Source organism: Atractosteus spatula, chromosome 6, assembly GCF_055471065.1.
Source record: "Atractosteus spatula isolate fAtrSpa1 chromosome 6, fAtrSpa1.hap1, whole genome shotgun sequence".
Taxonomy (NCBI): Eukaryota; Metazoa; Chordata; class Actinopteri; order Semionotiformes; family Lepisosteidae; genus Atractosteus; species Atractosteus spatula.
Genome location: NC_142711.1, coordinates 43,630,279 through 43,651,736, shown reverse-complemented (window position 1 = coordinate 43,651,736; position 21,458 = coordinate 43,630,279). Strand labels below are relative to the sequence as shown.

Below are 21,458 nucleotides of genomic sequence, written 5' to 3'. Positions count from 1 at the left end.
CTCATTGGCTGCTTGGTTTTCCATCAGAGACAACACTCTAGTTTTCATTTTGGTTTATGCCTTCTAAATCAAGAGGCAGTCCCAAAAAGCAAAATCCAAAAGCTAAAACCAAGGCTATACACTTAACGCAACTGGAGACAGCTGAGAAATTAGTAAAACCTGTCTGCCATGTGTCTTTATACTTATGCTCACTTGAAATGGAGGGATTAAACACAACAAATCACATTGTCTAACATGGCTAAATACACATGCAAAGAAATACACAGCAACAAAGCCTGACATTCTATACTTTCTAAAATAATACTCATATTAGTAATAAGCCAAACTGTTTCACATCACTGTACCAGTACTTACACTTTTCACTGTACCTCAGACATTCTATAATTTTTAGCAAGTAAGTTCCCAGAATTTCAGGATGTGTTGAGATATTCACAACTCTTAAACATTTTTTTTTCCATGTATTCAAATCACATCACACTGTGAATTTGATACAAGGCTCTAAGCAAAGTTTCATCTTGATCAGTCTTTATAAGAGGCTGCAGTACAGTAAAAAATACACTTAAAAGCCACTGCACGCTTCTAGCAATGATCAAGTGCAATATATTTATAATGTAAAATACAACTTTTTGTGTACTGTACTTTCGGGTCTGTTTTTGCATATTTTGTACTGTGAGCAACTCTTTAAAATCCATGTTTTACTTTTTACTGCACTTCTCACTGACTGTACTGTATGTATTGTATTGTTGTATTATTGTATCATTTCATTACACTGTGCTAAGCTGCTGTTGCACTGCAATTTCCCTCACGGGATCAATAAAGTATCTATCTATCAATCCCATAATCACTACTTACTGCATCAGAGCTATTTATCTCTTGAGCATTCACGAAGGTAGGGTGCCCAGCTCCTTGGCCTATTGAGATCACACAGGAATCAAATCCCAGGTTCTGGCACTATAGTCACTATTCTCACACCAACTAAGCCACCCAGACCTCCTAGTGAAATGTAGCAATAGTATTTAGTAACATAACACAAGTCTGACTTTCCATATGTTACCCTTCCCATAAGTTTTTCCAGGTAATTTGAGCCGAACTACACCAGCTCCTCACATCACAACCGAGTCAGAACATGAACCAAAAAAAACCCCAAAAAAAGCATCAATGCATTGCTTGAGATTAGGTCACTCACTTTCCCAAGCTACACCTTTAATGGTACAACTATAAAAATAAGAAAGGTTTAAATTAATTTCAGTCGTACTTCTTGAACAAGCCTCACACAATTGTATTCATCTTCTTTAAATCACATGGCTAGATACTTTACTGCCAACCTTGCAACTCATTATATACTGTTTATAAAATCACATATTAAAACCTGTTAGGCTAAATTAAATTTTTAATTTAAATGGTATATCATTTTCCCAAGAAACATCAAGGTTTGAGAAAACAGTAGGCTTACTGACCAATAATAATTCTGCAGCACGTACAGTTGTTTTTGAAGTAATATATCATCTATAAACATGTTTAAATTAGAGATAAATTAACTCGGATTGGATAACTGAGAATTTTTGCTTGGTTATTCTCCACACTATTGAATTATATATGAGAGAATATGGATGCACTGTGTTTTGAGAAATAATGCTTTTGGTAAAAATACCACTGCTCCTGACGTATTAGAATAAATGCTATAGTGTGTTTTTTTCAAAGGTTGTGTCCAGAGAACTACACACTGAGGACATGGCTCAACAGCAATGACTGTCTTTCACAATAATTCACTGGTAACAGTGGACAATGTCATATTTACAGTATGTGCCAAAACAAATTACTGGAACAGAAGCAGTGACTTAAAAGTGACAAATTGTTGCTAAAAGGTAGCTCCAGATAACACAAATGTCACTTGCTGCAAGAGTAACATGTAGAGAAAGTTTAGCATTGATAAAACAGGTTGATGGTTCAGGTATCCCCATGAGATATCATACAACTCAGATTATAATGTGGTTAGGAATAATAGCCTTGGTGCAGCTACATCAACAAACTTTAGGCCAATTCCATTCTGAGACACATAACTTTTGCAAATTCACATCACAACCTAAGAGCTTTAGATTTCTTTGAAGCACTCTCCTAATTAAGTCACTGACACCGATTACCAGCTGAAGTCTCGGCTCCTAATAGAAAGCCTCCTTCTCCTTCAAATATCTGATGTTTTGGGAGGGCTCTCAGCATGTAATTATAGTTAGCTTGGAAGACTGCATTCAGCAGGAAAGATCAAATGCACACTGCTTTCTTGTGATTTCGGCGATTACACTCCCCAAGTAAACTTGTAGAAGACGCATAATGCTGACTTCTTAGTAGCGCAACCTACAGAGTACAAGCTGAGCCCTATGCCCTGGTGTAGCTGGTTCACACCCAAGTCATGTCCTTATTCTACTGTGACTTTTATTCTCCAAGCAGAACTCCTCTCCTGTGTGATGCTGCTGAACATGCATGAAACAAAAGACAAACATCGCAGATAGGTGGTGGTGCCATGTCAGCAGGTCCTCGTTGTACCCCAGTGCAGGACAACAGGTATAGCCATAAGCAACTCCAAACTGTGTGGGTATGGTCACTAGTAAAAAGTAACTGGCAACTCCAAATTATGAATATAAAAACAAGTGAAAAATGATTCAAACTTATAATGGATGAATGGATGATTTTATGGGTGGCATGGTGGTGCAGTGGTTAGGACTGCTGCCTTGCAGCGCTGGGGCCCTGGGTTCAATTCTAGACCTGGGGTACTATCTGTGTGGAGTTTGTATGTTCTCCCCATTTTTGCATGGGTTTTCTCCAGGTTCCTCTCACAGTCCAGAGATATATTGGTAGGTTATTTTGTTTCTAATCAGGTCCTAAGGGGCGAGCGTGCCTGTGTCTGTGTGTGCCCTGCAATGGACTGGCAATGAGTCCACTGCTTGCTGGGATAGGCTCCAGCTCACCGGCTTGGAAGAAATGATTAGAAAACATGGATGGGTGGATGATTTTTTTTTTGTTATGGTTTACTAGAACTTAGTAAACCATTACAAAAAAAATCATCCATTCATCACCGGAAAGCGGCTTATTCCTGATAAGGGTAGCAACAGCTTGGAATCAGCCCCAAAACACTAGGGGAAAGTTCATCACAAGGCACATTTACACAAGTTACTAACAAACACGGATATTTTACAATTACCAATCAACCTAGGGGTGGATTTTAGCACTGAAAGTTTATTTTAAGGATCTTTCGATGGAAACAGAATTTCTCGATTTGAAATTATAACATATTTTGAAAGAAGAGAGTATATCTGTGGAAATGTGTCATCTACATAATTCCATTGAGGCACAGCATACAAGTAAAAAAAAAATTGAACTTAGTACAGTAGGTCACTTATGCAGTTGCTGCTTTGATGTTTCAATTTTTCTTAATTGAAAATATGTTACTGCACTGAAACATTAATCGGTTGTAACTTGCCGGAATGGCAGAGCTGCACATGCAAAAGTCAGTGAGTAATAAAGATTTCTTTTTTTGGGGGGGGGGGGGAGGGGTTCACTGTTCCTCTAAAAACCATCTATCAGTATAAATATAAGTCTGTAAATAACTCACATAGAGCTGGGCGATAATTCGATAACGATAATTATCGCGATATAATTTTCCTCGATATAATTTCAACAAAAGTTCGATAAATGTTCGATATATATGTTTATGCTTTGCGCATGATATGCGCATGTGCACAAAATACTGCACGAGTCCGCGTGCGTATTGCAGACCGGGCAGCTAACAGATTTGTTTAATGTTTCTGCTGTTTGGCAAGTGTTTGTTTTGTTTTTAAAATAAAAAGTTGTTTAATTTACCAGTTAACTGTCTGGTTTCTTCAACTTTCACTCAGGAGAAAAAATCTGCCTTTAAACTTGAAAGAAATAATGATTTGACATTTAACGTGATAATTATCGATATCAACTGATACAAACATTTTTAGCGTGATAATGTTTTTGGCCATATCACCCAGCCTTAAACTCACATATATGTATTAAAAACTATACATATTCATACCATTATTATCATGCTGTTATTCAAGAAGGAAGGAGCTTTATATCTGGAAAGAATACCTAATCCTAGCTGGAGACCAATGACAGTGATGTAATTTGGACAGCGCTTCAAGCGTGAGTTGCACGTTTTGATACATATATTATATATACATATATATCCAATACTGAGCTCCAGATTGTTAAAAACAGATAAGAACATGTGATTTTGCATCACATAAGAAATGGTCATCTGCTTTTTAAGAAACTGAAAAGTAACTCAATTGTGTTATTTTTTTCTTCATTAGCAGTCACACATTCCTCTGTAAAGTTTTCACACATACACTGCAGAATCAGAGCAAGAGTTTGATGCTGTAGACACAGTATGATGTCTTTTAAACTGCTGTTAGATCAGATCTTGTCTTTCCACATTTCAGAAGACATTTTGCAGTTGAACTGCTCCAAAAGCTTCATAACACTGCTGGAATCAAATGTCACAGCACATTATCATGCTGGTTTGCATTCTTACTTCAGGGTGATGTCAAGTCCAATAGCACAGATCATCTAAGTCCATATAAAGCAGACTGATCAGCCAGACTGACAATGAATTCTTCTCTTTAAAGAAGATAGTCCATATGAAGTTTGAATAAAATATTTCACTCCTCCTTTAAAGAGCCTGATATTCACACAACCTTTCAAGACTGACTTTTTCTCAGGTTGTCAGAAGCAGTTCAGGAAACGTGAGTAGGCCTACCTCTGAGTCATCTGTGGAGTCTTCACATGATTTTCTTCCCTGAAAGAAAAACAGTAAATAAGAACCAGTTTCCCTTTTTAAAGAACAGGGGCATTCAAGTGTAATAAAGCTGAGAGGGGCCCCGTTTCATCCTATCCCACAGTGATCTGCACAGAAATGTTCATTTCCACTCACAATTCAGTTTCTAAGCCTGCAAATGTAATATTACTGTATAATAATGTAATAATATTAATGTAATATTATCATCAAGCTGGTGGTGGTGGAGGGGAGTCCCCATTACCTATAAAGCGCTTTGAGTAGTGTGTCCAGAAAAGCGCTACAGTATATAAATAAGCAATTATTATTATTATTATTATTATTATTATTACATAAAAATTAAATACTACCCAATACTAGCATACAGTATATACTTTATAAAAGTGTCTCTGGCATTTCAGGCTTTGAAAAATATGCTACAAAAACATTCAATATTTGATTGCAGAATATTAGATACATTTATATTGAGTTAATACTAAGAATAATTCCTTGCAATTATATAGAGCTTTTCAACTCAGAAGATCTTAAACCTCTTCACAAACAGGAGGAGACTCACTACATCCAACATCTCAGTGGTGCACAAACCTGGGTGACAAATGCATCAGTAGCCCAAATACACGAAAAATGAGATGGAGAAGTGAGCAATTGCTTCAGCAACTGAACTAAGGAGGAACTATAGGCAGGCCAGACTGAAGCAAGTACAGAGTGGAATGTAGGTAGGACACTCCTACTCATACAGACTGTGCATTGGGATCACCAATGACCAGGCAGTCAGGATCTCGGTTTCACATCCCATCCAAAGGACAGCACCTCCAATAGCACAGGGTCCCAATGGGACACTGGTGTGGAAATTCTGGTGCAGAGGGAAGAGCGCCACCTACTGGTCCATACGTACAGCAGCAAGTAAGGTCACCCATTGCTGTATTGACCGAGCTCAAGCCCAACCTTGCTTTGGTTCTCAAATCTGACAAGACTGGCATTGCTGGTCGCAAATGTTAAAAATACTATTTTTTAAATGGGTTGTCATAAAAAGAAGACAATTTATAACTTATTTATTTATGAACTATCTAGCTCTGTTGTAGATAACTTAGAGATTTAAGATAACCCTTCAAAACATTAATTAGAGAAATACCAAAACTCTATTTTGGGCATTTATTTAGTGGTGCTAGAAGTGAAAAACAAAAACATTCTGACTGCAGTCTCGTATGATTTTCATCATAGTCCATAATTGAAAGTTCAGACATTTATACTGTTACTTATAAAACTAATACTTCAAAAATGTTTTATTTCTTAGCTTAAATACGAATCTAGAAGCAAGGAATATTTAAAAAGTAAGACTTGTTACTCCTCTCTTTTAGAGACACAGTGTCAAAATTTACCATTTATATTTCTGTTTAAATCAGGAAGTTGGGAAGTTTAAAAATGAGAGGAAGACATTTGGCCTGCCCACATCATTTTGTAATTAGTAGTTAATTTATCCCTAAGTCCCATCCAGCTGTGTCTTGAAAGAAGCCATGGTACTGGCTTCAAGTAGAAAGTGGCTGGCCAGCGTGTTCCATATTCTCACAAAGCTTTGTATAAAGAAATGCCTCCTGTTCTTGGTTTAACATACACTTCCACTTGTGTTCCCTGATTTGTGTTTCACTTAGGTTGTATGCTTCATAATATATTAAATAAAATGCAATATGAAAAATAAAAGAACTAGAAGGATGCTTCCTGCTAATCCCTGTATCTTGATTTTACCTTAAATGTGTTAAATGTAATGGTGAAATAATAAAAAAAATAAAGATTTCATCCATCCATCCATTTTCTAATACAGGGTGACAGGGGATATCCTGGCAAGCAAAGGACACAAGGCAGGATACACCCTGGCTGGGACACCAGTCCATAGCAGGGCACACACCAGGGCAAATTTTCCTACCGGTATGTCTTTGGACTGTAGGAGGAAACCGGAGCACCAGGAACAAAAACTCACATGAACAACTGTAAGAAATCTGGAAGCTAATTAACGGACCTCAGGTATGCATGTGCAGAACTGGGCATGGAAAAACTGACTTCCTGGTAGAACATGAGTTAATGGGGTAGTTCACATTAATATGCCTTTTTCCTTTCACTTCACTGAGTCTTTTCTTCATCCCTGTGGTTTGTATTGCTAACAATTCGCTGATTATGGTTAACATTAGGCTGTTAATGTCCATGCTATCTTAATATTCCATCCAAACAATTAAGGACGATTGATGATGACAAGCACTAGTGTGTGCAGGTTTCGATTTGTGATTATCATTACTGATCATCCTCAAGCAGCCCTTATCTAAATCGGTTCTGCAAAGAATTCTAGCTTCTATATTTCACCTGAATTCATTATTACAAGGCCTACAAGGTAGAGCACAGGTCTAACGAGCCATTCTCCAGTAAAATGTGAAATATACAGTACTATGCTGTTTGTCTGAGGTTGTATAACTATATTAGTCCTGTAACACAAGTAGGAAAGCCAGAAATTTGTAAACATCCAGTGGCTGATTTATCTAGGACATTACCGGCCCCCCTACAGCAGTATGAGAACAGATAGGTCTTACATAAAAAGATAGGCCACTGCACGATTACACGTCTTGAATTGTCAAGAACTGTAGCGCGCTAATTCTTCGTTCAGCTACGCCATCTCGTGATTTACGTCAATTAATGTTCAGTGACTGACAGTAAATGTGAGCTAGGAAAAAAGGGATGTACAACATGCAATACATTGTCTCATGCGTGAAAATAGCTTAGTCACTGGCTTAAGTAAATCGGGAATAAAGTACTGTGCTATAAACTTATTAGATTGGTCCTAGTTTCTTCGAAAACCTCAGTGCATTTCAAATAGAAAAACAGAATAGACATCCTTGCTTCCTTCGAATGTCTACCCTCTTTTATATGTCTGACTTGTTTTTCTTTCACCTTAAATACTCATCTTGTAAAAGCACACTTAATAGCCAAACCTACTTTGCAAAAGCTGACAGCTGTACACTGCATCTATATATTTGCTGTTTTACAGTACTCAGCACCAGATACCTACCTGCTCTTCTGCTTCCGCCATGATGCAGCTCTGTATCACATGACAAAAACAGGAAGCAGGTTGCGAAGCTCTCTGGGAGGTGTAGTTTTCTCTGAGCGCGCACCGTGCCGTCGCGCTTTTACATCCTGACATTTAAAAATGTTTCAGCGCGATGTTTTCTGAGTGGTTCGCTGGCATCACCAGTGTAAGCAACTATTGAGAAAGAAAATTATTCGTTTTATTCACGAGCAAAATCAAATAACAAGTCACAATTTCTGATTTCAATTAGTTATTTTTTTATTACGGAAAATTGATTAATACGTAGACCACCCTTACGTTTTAAAAATAAATTGTCAAAACAAATCACAATTAAAATAGACGTTTACTATTTTGTTTATATTGGTCAATAATAATAGTAATAAAGATACTACTACTAAGAATAATAGCCTGGGCAGGCTTGAAACTCTGAAGAGAACAGTGGTTAATGAGCCATAAAAACTTGACAAGGGCTCCTTGCTCGCTACTCGAATATGTCAAGTCATCTGGCCATAGACCTCTTCGATAGTATTCAAGTAAATAAAAGCATAAATATAGACATGTATTTATTGAACCGGTATACGTTTTGCAGATACATTTAAGAAAATATTATGCATTTACTATTTAATAACAGTTGCAGATGTCAGTATTGCTACATTCCTCTCCTGAGATGTCCGAGGCTGTAGAAAAAATAGCAGAAAAACAATATCGCTGCCTTGAATTTATTTCACCACAAATCCCAAATAAAAACAATGTCGTTATTAAATAAGAGTCATAGAATAAATTAATTACGTAGATTTTCAGGCATTGCCCTTATGTTTCTTAGGTGCGTTTTTTATTTCAATGCAAATATTTATAATAAAATAACTGCAATTGATAAACATTTATGATTCTTTGAATTGTGTTGATCTCGATTTCTTGGTCGTTGTTTGACAGCATTTTCTTACATGACGATGATGATGATGATGATTATTATTATTATTATAAATCGGTGCTATTGGCTGGTAGACAATATCCCACACCCGAAGACAGAGGTCGCTACTGGGTAGCTACATGAACATGTTCCTTCTGTTTCAAAGCGAACGTGCGTTTCCAAACTTCAGGGACTCTGCGCGTTTAGGATACTTGCGAGACAGGTTGATCGCGAATATATTGGAATTGCTTGTTTCTAAAACGTACTTAATTTAAAAGATTGCTGTCCGGTGAAAGCTAATTAGGCATAGGTAAACGCTGTGTGAAACTATTCGAGCTTAACCTCAAATAAAATAAATGCTGAAACGAATCGGGGGGTTTCCTTGCTGTGTCGCTTTTTTGAATACTGACAGACGATCTAACTGAACAGCTTGCCACCACTTCATCATCCGCAAACGAAGAGCTGAGCTGTATTAATGAGAAATTGGAGTATTAGTAAATCAAGTATGTTATTCCAGTTGCTTCGAGAAAATGAGTTTCAATTAGCGATATGCGATTGTAACTTGAAAGGTATTCTCACTGATAGCTAAACATGTATTTTCACTGAGGATAGCGAATGTATTAATCTACTTTTTATGGCATTTACAGTAAATAAAATTGACACATTTTTGCAGATAGAGTTGCTAATTACGGAATCGGGTAAATGCTTAATTTTTATTCCCCGGTGAAGGTAACTAGCTATCACAAAGTGTGAGCACTGGCAGATTTTATTTTTGCGTATTATTTAAAAATGAGGTAATTATAAATGTGAACGATAGTATAAAAGTTGAAGAAAATCACACTGGCCCTTGTAAAAACTGGCGGACTGTTCAGCTGATTTGTTTTGCTTGCACTTGTATTAATGCAAGGTAGAGATACTAATATAAATAATAACGTATGATTGGTATTAGATAATACTGTAAATAAAATGACACTATATCTGTTAAAATAACCTAAACGTGTTTCTCCTTTAAAATGAAAGTTTCAGAAAACCAGTAATAGCAGAAGCTGCAACAAAAACAAAAAAATATATAAAACAGTGATAAAAACACTTCACATTGTCTAGAGATATACATATAGAGAGAGGAATACTTTATATTTCTCCTGTTGAAAAATAAAGCCAGACACACAGAACGTACAGGTACAGTATGTCAAAAACCTTCTAAATTGCTTGCATGGATGATGCTGCATGATGTTAACGAACGACTTCGAATTAAACTCAACATAATCAAGGACATTTTTATAATATATTCCCTTAATCAAATGACTTTAACATTTTTGGAATAATGTGCCTTCTTCCATTACGATGCACTGTTTATATACTGTAGGCTACCATTTCCCCGTAGTTTTATACAGGATGTATTAAGCATCCTCGGTATTTTATCGGATCTAGGTTTACTGGTCAATAAAACGATTAAGTATTTAAGATAGAATATTATTGAGTACAAGCGGGCTTTTTAATAAACCTATAATATGTTCAGATATATCCGGAGTATCCACCCGGGAAGTCCCCTGGGAGGGCCTGTCCATCTGCAAAAGAGATATGCAAAGTTGATCTTTAAATCTTTTTAATGCAGGTTGAAGGAGCATGTCAAGGATCAAATTATGTCTTCGATTATTTATTCGTAATCCATTGTATTCACACAAACATTAAAAGAGTGACCACAGCCGCAAAGAAGTCAAAGCGTAAATTTAAAAAAAAAACTGCCACATCGCGCTAAAATAGATCCAGAAATTCCTGGTTCTGCAATAATTCAGATAAAAACTCATCATTTAGAATATTACAGCTAATATTGTATTGTTGATACACTGTCGACTTGATAATTGAGAGAAAAAGAAGTAAACAAACATCTGCGCTAGCTGCCGAAATAAACGAAACAGCGTATAATTTAACACGTTATTTATTTTTCTTTGAATATGGTGTAATTTTCTGGATGTTTCTTTGATATGCAGGGTAAATAATTATGATGAAGACTAAGTAAGAGCTCTTAATAGTAAGTTGCTAAGTAAAGACAAAGTATTCTTTGGTAAATTATACAATAACACGTGTAATAATCAAAACCTACACAACATTTGTTGCAGTCTTTATCTCTAAGAAAATTGAGTCCGTCTTTCAGACCATTAATTGCCAGTGGTGCCAATTAATGTATTACTGATGGTCCTGGACCCAGCAGAAAGCTATTTAATTCCTACTTGGTCTCTTGGTATCAGCAAATACTGTAGCTGACTATTTTACAATACACCAGGTACTGAATACAGGTAGTGAGTATTCCTTTTAAAAACTCATACAATGCATGGGAGTACAGTATGTGTTTTGGGTCTGAGAGCATTTACAGGGTGGGTTGGGAGTGGTATAAGAGTGTGTGTCTTTGTGGACTGAAGGGGGTCACATGACTTTTTTCATCCTATTTGGTAGAGCTGCTTGACTTTTCTGCTTTTGGTGATAGCCGTGACTCTACGAGCAGGCATTGATTGACAGATGCATACCAGAAAGCCCCTGTTTGCCTTTCACAGACTCCATATGATGGATTGTGATCTCCCAGGCCAGCTGGACACAGAGACCATGAATGCTGTAATTGGTCAGGTACGGAGTCAGCCATTTCTCAATACGTTGTCTTTCATATATTGTTCACTGCTGTGCAAAATCCTTCACATCTTAGACACAATCAGGAGTTACACTATATGCTTTTAATGGGGATCAATAATTTACTCAAAACCTCCATTAGTTTTCTCTTACTTTAATGCCTTTGTTATTAATACAGATAAATATAAGTGAGACAAGAAGAAAACAAGCTTGTCATTTAGCAATTTTTAATTTACATTGATCGGAGTTTTCAAGAACTTTATCACAACACCTGTAGGTAGAGTACAGTATGTACAGTATGAGCAACCAATACACAGTGTTGTAGTAACTAATTCTCCACATATACTAATCATTTCTAATTGACTAATTTTCATGTTATGTGTTCCTTTCTACACAAACATTAAGCTAGTAGTGTACAAGGCTACATTGTTGTACTACAAAATTCAGATGAGGATTAAGTGTTAGCATTGTACAAAAGAGCTATACTGTAATTGTGATGGCATTCTGACAATTCTTTCTTCATGAAGAAGGAAAAACTGAGTGATAAGAGTAGATGTCTAAGACTTTTGCACAGCAGTCTATATTTAAGAATGTTAGAGGTTATATATGTATGTATACTGTAAATGTGAGTACTCAGGGGTTGCAATAAATCCTATGACAGGAGCTTTCTGCTGTTAAGAGACTTGTGCACTAGGAACACTCTCAGGTTTGACTAGGAATCTGGTTCCCCTGCTGTTTTCCCAGGTTTGTAATTTAAAGTGACCTTTGATAACATTTTTTTCACAGCCTGCTTGCACATAATGACAGTGCTTAATATAAGTGTGCCTGGAGGGTATAAATTGTGCACGTGCGCATGTGTGAGGCTGAGAGTGTTTTCTGTTGATTGCCTGAAGATTAGAACCAACGTATGAATCTGAACTAAACTGTTTTTTTTTTATTCAGTACTGGGTCAACACCGGGTGTACGGTGCTCTCCGTACTCAGCTCCCTGTCCTCTTTTACTCCTCAGCAATGTGATGTGCGATTCGGCTCTGTAAATGTACTGATCCCCTGTCGTGGCACTACAGGGCTCTGTAAATGAGACACTGCCACAGTTATAAAAGTCCAGGTGCTTCACTACTGCTCCTAATGCAATCATGCAACAGCTGTAAGAGACAGGATTGTCTTGCTTTTCCATCAGGCGCCAGTGATATTATATACAGTATATATATGTGATTCCTTTTTGCCTTTTCTTTTAGATAACTATGCTAGGAATTCCCATGTTGTAAAGAATAATTATCAAGTTTCTCCCATTTGAGGCTTCTGGGTTATTTTGTCTCGCTGTCCTGACAAAAGAAGGTTTCCTGTGGGTTTTGAATTTTTGCCACTATGGCTCTGTAGCGATCTGCTACTGAAATATCTTATCTTCCACCATTTCTTCTAAAATGGCAAAGTGTTATCTGGGCTTGTAGAGCTCTGAAGGCTGGCTATTAAACACTCCTTTAGAAACTCAATTGATATTAAAGCAAAATAACAGAAGATCACATACTGTACACATCTCTGTTTTTTTTGCTTATCTCAAACTTATATTGACAATGCAGGTTTTAGAGCAGCACATTTTGAATAAAAAAGTGCAGAATGTGGTTTCATAATGTCTTTAAAAAAACTTTTTTTCCTTCATAAAAAAACAAATGCATAAAAAACACATATACAGTAGAAAATCTATTTTTACAAGACAATACTAAACATTTCAGCCATGTACTGTAACTTGATAGCCTTGGATGGTTTAAGTGGTTAGTTACCCAGTGTCCATCATATGACACATGTGTGTAATGTTTTTAAGTATATAGAACAGCTTACTTATTTTCTTATTTATTTTGATTCTCTTTAGTTGCTTATACTGTATATTTTGAATGACAGGACAGAAGACCTACAGTGCATGAACCTTATCAAAGTGTAAGAATAATCAATACAATGCTTTTCTTTGGAGAACATTCTAAATAAATACACTTAACACACAGAGGAAAACCATTTAGAAACTTCAATGGTTATGAGCATTCATATGGCGGGTTATAGTAACAAACCATTTTATCTAAAACAAAAAAATACACCCAAAGTCTGAATCTTTTAAAATCCTTTCTCTTTATACTGTTACTGACTCAGATTTATTGTTTTAATATTTTCCTGGCCTTTCAATTTCTTCAATTAATGCACTATTAAAGCTCTGAAGTTTGCATTGTTTAACAAAAACATTCATGTATTAGGGATCTTTTTAATATGAGGAATATTGGATATAGGGGAACTGCAACACTATTTCTATATTTCAGGATTAGAAAGAATCAGCATTGATAAGTGCATTTCAAACCACAATGAAAGTAAAATGTTAACAGTAACTTATAAAACATCCAATTTGCATTACAAAATAGACGAGATTTCCTGGTATGTGCAGTACCATATTCTGCGATTCAGAACAAGGCAACGAAACATCTAGTGACATGAAGCAGCCCCATTACATTATAAACAAGTTGTCTTCTGATTATGTCTCTTTAAATCCAATAGAAATATTGCTTTCAACTTCAAGACGGGTTTGCAGATAAATTAAACTTACTTGTTAACTCTGCATGCAGATCATGTTGGAAACTTTCTGCGGTGAAATATCTGCTGCTACTTAATTCTCTCGTACATCTCATTACATTTGGTTATTACAGGGACTAGCGAGCAGGAAGGGCCGCATCACATCACAATTCATGGGAACTCTCGCTCTTGACCCTGGCGAGACTAGGGGCTGGCAACAACATGGTGCCTTACTGTACAGTAGTTTCACAAAGTTCAGGATTTTGTGCTTAATTTGAAATTTGTAAATTTTTTCTATACCATCAATGAATTTATTTTGTTACCCAGATTTAATGACTTGTATGATAAATTAAGACTGCAGTTCCACAAGACACTTGCTGCTTGTACTGTAAGTTGGGTTTAAGGACAGCTGCTCCAAAAGGCAGAGTTTTCTAATATTTTTCAATCATAATCACGGCTGTGGAAGTGCTCTGAATCTAGAAATCTCTCTTACTGGGATCCTTTAATAGGTTAACATCATTGGCATTCTAATTTTAGTGTTAATTGTTCTTCCCTCTGTTATCAGAAAACCATTTGTTTCTGGTAAGAGTTATTGAGGCAACACAGAGTCTATTCCAGTAGCAGAGGATGCAAAACTGGGCTTCACCTGAACAAGATGCTAGTCTATCACAGGCAAGCACACACAAGCACACAGGGAACATTTCAAGACACCAGTTTGTCCAAGGCAGCAGTCCCAGAGAAGGTGGAAGGAAACCTGAACAGGGATATGAAGACAGCGGGGACATACAGGCTCCACACAGACAACACCCCACTACAAAACCAAAACTCCTGACCCAGGAGCTGTGAAGCTGAAACACAGCAGCTTTTGTATTAGATAGATAGATAGATAGATAGATAGATAGATAGATAGATAGATAGATAGATAGATACTTTATTGATCCCGTGAGGGAAATTGCAGTGCAACAGCAGCTTAACACACACAACACAGCCACAGTGTAACGAATTATATAATAATAGTACAATACATACAATACAAGAGTTACTCACAGTCCGGACGCACAAGAACAAACTAGAACAGAACAGTACACAGAAAATCGTATCACACTCATATCACACATATGAATATAAATATAGATGTAACTATTGATATAAATATAAATGTATTGCACAGGTCCCTGGCATATATTGCACAAAAAGTGGTTGTAAACGGGAAAAAGAAAAAAGAAAAAGAAAGAGAACAGATGTAGCAGTAGATGTGTAGATGCGTTTAGTCCAGAAACAGGTCACTGTCGATGTTGCCTCTGCCAAGACGCAAGGTGGATGCGTTGTACAGTCTTATGGCAGACGGCAAGAATGACCTCCTGTAGCGCTCCCTGTCGCACCGTGGATGAATCAGTCTATTGCTGAACGTGCTCTTCATTCCTGCCAGCCTGTCAAAGAGGGGATGGGAGAAGTTGTCCATGATGGCCTCTAGTTTGGACCTCATTCTCCTCTCAGCCACTACCTCCAAGGAGTCCAGGTCAAACCCAATGACAGAGCTTGCTCTCCTGATGAGCTTGTTCAGCCTTTTGGAATCTACTGCTCTAATCCCAGAGCCCCAGCACACCACTGCGTAGAAAATGGCACTCGCTACCACCGACTGATAGAACATGTGTAGCATCTTACTACACACATTGAAGGACCTGAGCCTCCTCAAGAAGTAGAGTCGGCTCTGTCCCTTCTTATAGATGGCCTCGATGTTCTTAGACCATTCCAGTCTATCGTCGATGTGCACTCCCAGGTACTTGTACGAGTCCACCATCTCCACGCCACTCCCATGGATGTAGACAGGAGTAGGTTTGACCTTTTTCCTCCTGAAATCTACCACCAGTTCCTTTGTCTTCGTCACATTCAGTTCCAAGTGGTTCACCCCACACCACTCCACAAAGCTGCTGACCAGTCCTCTGTACTCCTCCTCCTGCTCACCCTTGATACATCCCACAATTGCAGAGTCATCTGAGAACTTCTGCAGGTGGCATGACTTTGAGTTGTACTTAAAGTCCGAAGTATAGAGGGTGAAGAGGAATGGAGAAAGAACTGTCCCTTGAGGTGCCCCTGTGTTACTCACTACCTGTTCAGACACACAGTTCTGAAGTCTCACAGACTGTGGTCTGCCTGTCAGGTAGTCAGTGATCCACGAGGTCGTGGAGGCATCGACTTGCATCTCCTCCAGCTTCCTCCTTAGAAGTAAGGGCTGGATGGTATTGAAGGCACTGGAGAAGTCGAAAAACATGATCCTTACAGTGTTGCCAGCCCTGTCCAGGTGTGAGTAGGCCCTTTGCAGCATGTAGATGATCGCATCCTCCACACCAACACTGGGCTGGTAGGCAAACTGTAGGGTGTCCAGTGATGAGCTGACCAGGGGTCTCAGGTGGGATAAGACCAGCCTCTCCAGTGTCTTCATGATGTGGGAAGTCAGTGCAACTGGTCTGTAGTCGTTGAGGACAGAGGGGCGCCCTTTCTTTGGTACCGGGACCAGGCATGATGTCTTCCAGAGCACCGGGACTCTTTCCAAGCGCAGGCTCAGGTTGAACAGTCGCTGGAGCACTCCGCTCAGCTGATCAGCACAGGCCCTCAGAACTCTGGGGCAGATGTTATCTGGTCCTGTGGCCTTACCCTCGTGCAGCCTCTTCAGCTCCTTCTTCACCTGGTCAGCTGTGATGGTCAGCCTGGCCTGGGGGATGGTGCTCATACTGCTTTCAGTGCTGCAGGTGTTAATGGCGGAGGTGTTGGAGAGTGGCAGCAGTGGGGGATGGGTGGGTGAGTAGCCGTCGGGGGTTGTGGCTGTAGGCGGCCATGTTTGTGGGGGGATGGAGGAGGTATTGGGCAGTCGCAGCTGTGAAGGGTTAGGGAGCGTGTGGCAGTGGGGGGATGGGTGTTGCGCCACAGAGGACCCAGAATCAAACCTGTTAAATTAGTAAGTGTTATACAGCACATCTTTTGTGAGTTGTATGGAATGCAAAACACTGGCCACTCATTTTAAAAAATATATTCTTTTGAATTATAAAATATCAAATTGAGGAAGCTCCGTGTGTCTGGTGTTTCACACAAAACATTGTTCCTCTTTCTACTTTGTGTACCATATTTAACTGTCGAAATGAGACAATGTGTTTCTTGAGGATCCCCTCTCTCTTGGCCCATTTGTTCTTTGAATCCAATCCTCTGTATGATTTGGTCCATTTGAGAACAAAAGCCAAATATGGGCCAAATGGTTTTTAACCTTCCCAAAGCAAATTGACTAGAAATATAGAAAAAAATGAAGACATCTAAAACACTTAACCACTAGTAGTAGGCTTCAGATCTGAATGAATGCTATTATAATCCATATCCTGTAAGCATGCACAGGGGGTTTGTGCATTTTTTATATAATCTCAGCGACAGATACATGTATTTCATAATCACAAATAACAGCTCTGTTGACAAATTGTTAATGTTGACATTATTATGCAAAAAAAGCTTTGTCACAATATATAGTGCTGTACATATTGTACTGTATGCTCCTCAATAAACCAATGACATCAATGACTTTTGTCTATTGATATAACACGTTTTCAATACGAAGCCATCCAGTACCAGAGACAGTGGTTCAAACCTGCTTGTTACATGTTTGCAAATGATAAACATAGATACTGTACCATTTTACACAATATATAATATGCTTGTGGGGTGGTAACCATTTCCATGGGAAGGTAGGCTTGTGTTCTACATGTGCTTTAACCCGTCTGCTCTGCTGTCAGAAGGAAATAGTAAGAAGTGCTCAGTAAGCTTGGATCTGTGACTGACAGTTTGGTTCATCAACATTACAGCCCTCTTATTTCTGGCTCATATCACGCAGACAGGTCACTGTGTCCAATTGGTCTTCTGGCATCACCACCCCCTGGGGAAACTGAGCCGAGCTCGCCACCTTTATCCCAAGGCCTGAGGGCCCAGCCCTGCTGTACATTTGTGTGCTCATTTGCTCTGCTTGATGACCACCTTGGAAATAGGTTTCGGAGCAAAGCACAGAGGAAAAACAAAGGGAATCTCAATGAAACACATATCAGGGCCTGCTTTGAGGATACAGCAATGGCTTGGACAAGGAGTTAAATCCCTGACTGCTGTTCTCGCGCTCTAGGTGTTGGACATTTTGAGTGTAGTTTAGTTTGTAATTGTTATGTAAAATTTGCTATGTAACAAGCAAGTTACTGCCTTTAGATGAAACACTGAAGGTTTTGAACGCTTTCAGCTGAATGATGTGTTGAACAAAATCAGTGGAATGTTTGTGCTGTGTGCTGAAGAAAGGAGATCACAATTTTCTTAACCTCTCAACCTAAAGCAGCTGGTGTTATTGTACAGAGAGGCGTGGCCAAAAATCCTTTCTGAAATAGAGGCTCACCACATAAAAGGGCTAAAAGAAATACCATCTCAAGGTTATCAACGCTAAAGGAAGACATAACGATACTAGTGGACAGGGTGTGAAACATTTGAATGATATGCTAGTGATGCAGTATACTGTATACAATCCTAACAGTATACTTTTCCTAAAAAATACACCATGCAGTCTATGCCCTGCAGTTTCTTTGATAAATCCACATTTAACAACATTTTATCAATAATGTGTTTAAGTTTGGAGGAAACTGCATAAAAATATGCAGTTAGGTGCGGTATGTGTATATATGCATGCAATTACCTAAGGAATATATTGTATAGCATGGGATGCAGTAATCTACATCGTAAATGGACTGTGAACCACACCGAGTTTCAGAAAAAATGAAATGTTTCAACGACACTGTAAGGTTAGGGAGGTCTTGAATAAGGATTTTGTTCTCTTTAGTGTCACTTTGCTACTGCGACATGCCGTTTATGTGGCAGAGATTGAGAGAACAGCTTATAAAATTCTCATGAAAAGTAATAGAATTCTCTGAAAGTGAAAGCAACACGAAGGGTAACATTTAGAAGCACTCAGTTGTTTGACCCTCTGTGATCTTGTAGATGTCGTTTCAGTGCAGCTCAAACAACTAGATGTGTGGCTACCAGTTAAAGAGGCTTTTTTGTATGACGTGAGATATCTTGAATGGCTCCATAGTACTGCAAAAGACTAAAGATTTGTACAGCAGGAAGGCCACAATGTAAATTGCTGATAAAAAGCTGACAACTTTGAGAAGAGGCATCATTTCAGAGGCCTTCATCTAGAGTATGGTCTGCAGGTTCCCTTCTTAAGTGACAGAAAAATAGCTGAGAAGATCTGTAGCTGTTGTGCCACTTGTTTCATCAATTACTTTGGTAAACCTATTCAATACTCTTATCTCTCTCATTACAGTTGCTAATGCAAGAACACAAACTGAGAGGAAATACTTAGAATTTGAACCCTAGAATATGAAAAACAATTCACAAATGAAACAAAAGAGGAGTGTTTCAGTTCCAAAGTACGTCTGTGTTATTACAAAAGAGGCTGCTGTAGGAGAATGCACTATTTCAAGCATATTTCAGTAAGTCATTCCGTTCTTGTTTTGAATTTCCTATGTATAAAACTGAACCTTTGAACATCATGCATCCAATCAATAAGGGGACAGCACGGGGAACAGCAGTAAAGCATTTGCTGGGAACTTTTGTTTTCTCATAAAGCAGTGTGTGTAGTCGGTGTTTTGATGAGATTTAGTAAGACATGTTACATTTTGATTAGCAACAACAACAGAAACATCCACTGAGGAGATTTTTTTCAAGGCATTGCTGTCAATCGGTTTCTTATTTTGAGGCAAATGCAGAATGGCAGGGCAAGCCTGTGATGGCGAGTACACATGAATTGGAGAATAAAGTTAGGGATTTTTTTTAACATCATTGGCTTGTTTTCATATCACAGAAAAGACACTGGTGACAGTGGTCCTGCAGTCTTATCAGGGGATTTCAAACTAGGCCAAAACACTCCCCCTTGTAAAAAGCCTGGTGACCATTCATATATGTTTTACCTTTGAAGTAATTCCACCTTGAAAGTATTATATTAAATTATTTATTCTTTAATATTAAAATATTTAGATATAAATAAATTTAGTTTCCATGTATTGGAATTATTTATAGCTTCAACTTTGCATGCATGCAGTTCATTTCTGAGCTAGATATTTTCACTTCTTAAATGTTACACTGACCTTACTGTAGTAATTGCAAGTTAGTTTATTCTTTCAATTGTTTAACAAGTTTCTCAATGTGTCAGGACCTTCTGGCACAGCATAGATCCTAATGAATGAATGATTTTGACCTTAAAATGTCAACTGTCTGATGTTGTTTGGTGCTTGATTTGAGGATACCCCTCATAAGACATACTGCATGACATACAGTACTGTGCATCACATATAACTATGACAACATACAGTATATGACAACTACACATTCTTTATATTCATCAGACTAATCGGGAAATTACACTGTTTCGGGCTACAACATGCCAACCTACTCTATATGCATATGTCTGTAAATATAGTATACAGAATGTCATAAGGGAACACTGTAAAAAGTTCAGTACACCTCAGGTAGCTTACAAGAGAAATTCGCTATATCCATTTACTTATGGTAACTATCTAATTATTAATGAGACCTTCTTTAATATTCAACTGCATACTGACTGATTGACTTCTATGAATGTGCCTTAAGGCACTTCTTCAATTATTAACATTCCCTCTTAATAAAAATTCCATTTTATTTTATTTTGCCCTTTTGGTTTCCACAACATCCCCTTAAGCCTATTAAAGCTGCATCACGGTTTGTCCTTGGACATCTATCCAAATCTGTACATAAAACAGGACTCTTGTTATGTGTCTGTTGTAAAAATGCTACAATATAATTCTCATAAACTCAAATTAACAACGATATGCCTTTGTTTCTTGTTTCAAATGATTAAGTTGAATTGGAAAGTTTATGCTGACGAATCACACCCTCTGTAATTATTGTAGTTAAAACTTTCAGTAATGTGCTGTTTTACATTGTAACAAGAGAATGGAGAATGGGGGGGAGGGGGGGCAAGGGCCATTTTTCTTTGACCACCCAACACTGGAGGTGGAGTTAATGTGGTCAGCATCACACTCCAGCTGGCCTATTACCCCCAGAAGGATTAACCCCTGGTAATCATTTGGAAAGCAGGGTGAATGGACATGGGAGCTGTTATGAAGGAATTAGAGCAACCTACAGTATATCACTTGGCCCTACCTGGGATTGAACCCAGGACCTTCCAGTCAGGAGCTAGACACTCTTGCCATCTGAGCTACCACGGCTCCAAATACATAATGTAGTGGTGGGTTAATTAGCTTCTGAGAAAATTAGCCCTGGTATGAGTGTGTGGATGTCTGTATGTGCCCTGTGATGCACTGATGTCCCATCCAAGATGTATTCAGCCTGGCACCCATTGCTTGCTGGAACAGGCTCCGGCTCCGATGTAGCCGCGTCTGGATAAAGCTGTTTGAAAATGGATGGATGAACTTA

The 21,458-nt window shown here is 38.2% G+C and overlaps 1 protein-coding gene across 1 annotated transcript in view; it reads right to left on the bottom strand.

Moving 5' to 3' along the window:
• Positions 1-7,904, bottom strand: part of vps41 (VPS41 subunit of HOPS complex) — an 86,261-nt gene extending 78,357 nt beyond the window's left edge. The window contains exons 1-2 of the mRNA XM_088919399.1: positions 7,869-7,904; positions 4,781-4,819 (exon numbers count right to left, since the gene is read on the bottom strand). Of these exons, the coding sequence (XP_088775525.1) occupies positions 4,781-4,819; positions 7,869-7,889 (60 nt within the window). The 5' untranslated portion in view covers positions 7,890-7,904. The remainder of the gene's footprint in view (positions 1-4,780; positions 4,820-7,868) is intronic.
• Between the last annotated feature and the right edge of the window lie 13,554 nt (positions 7,905-21,458).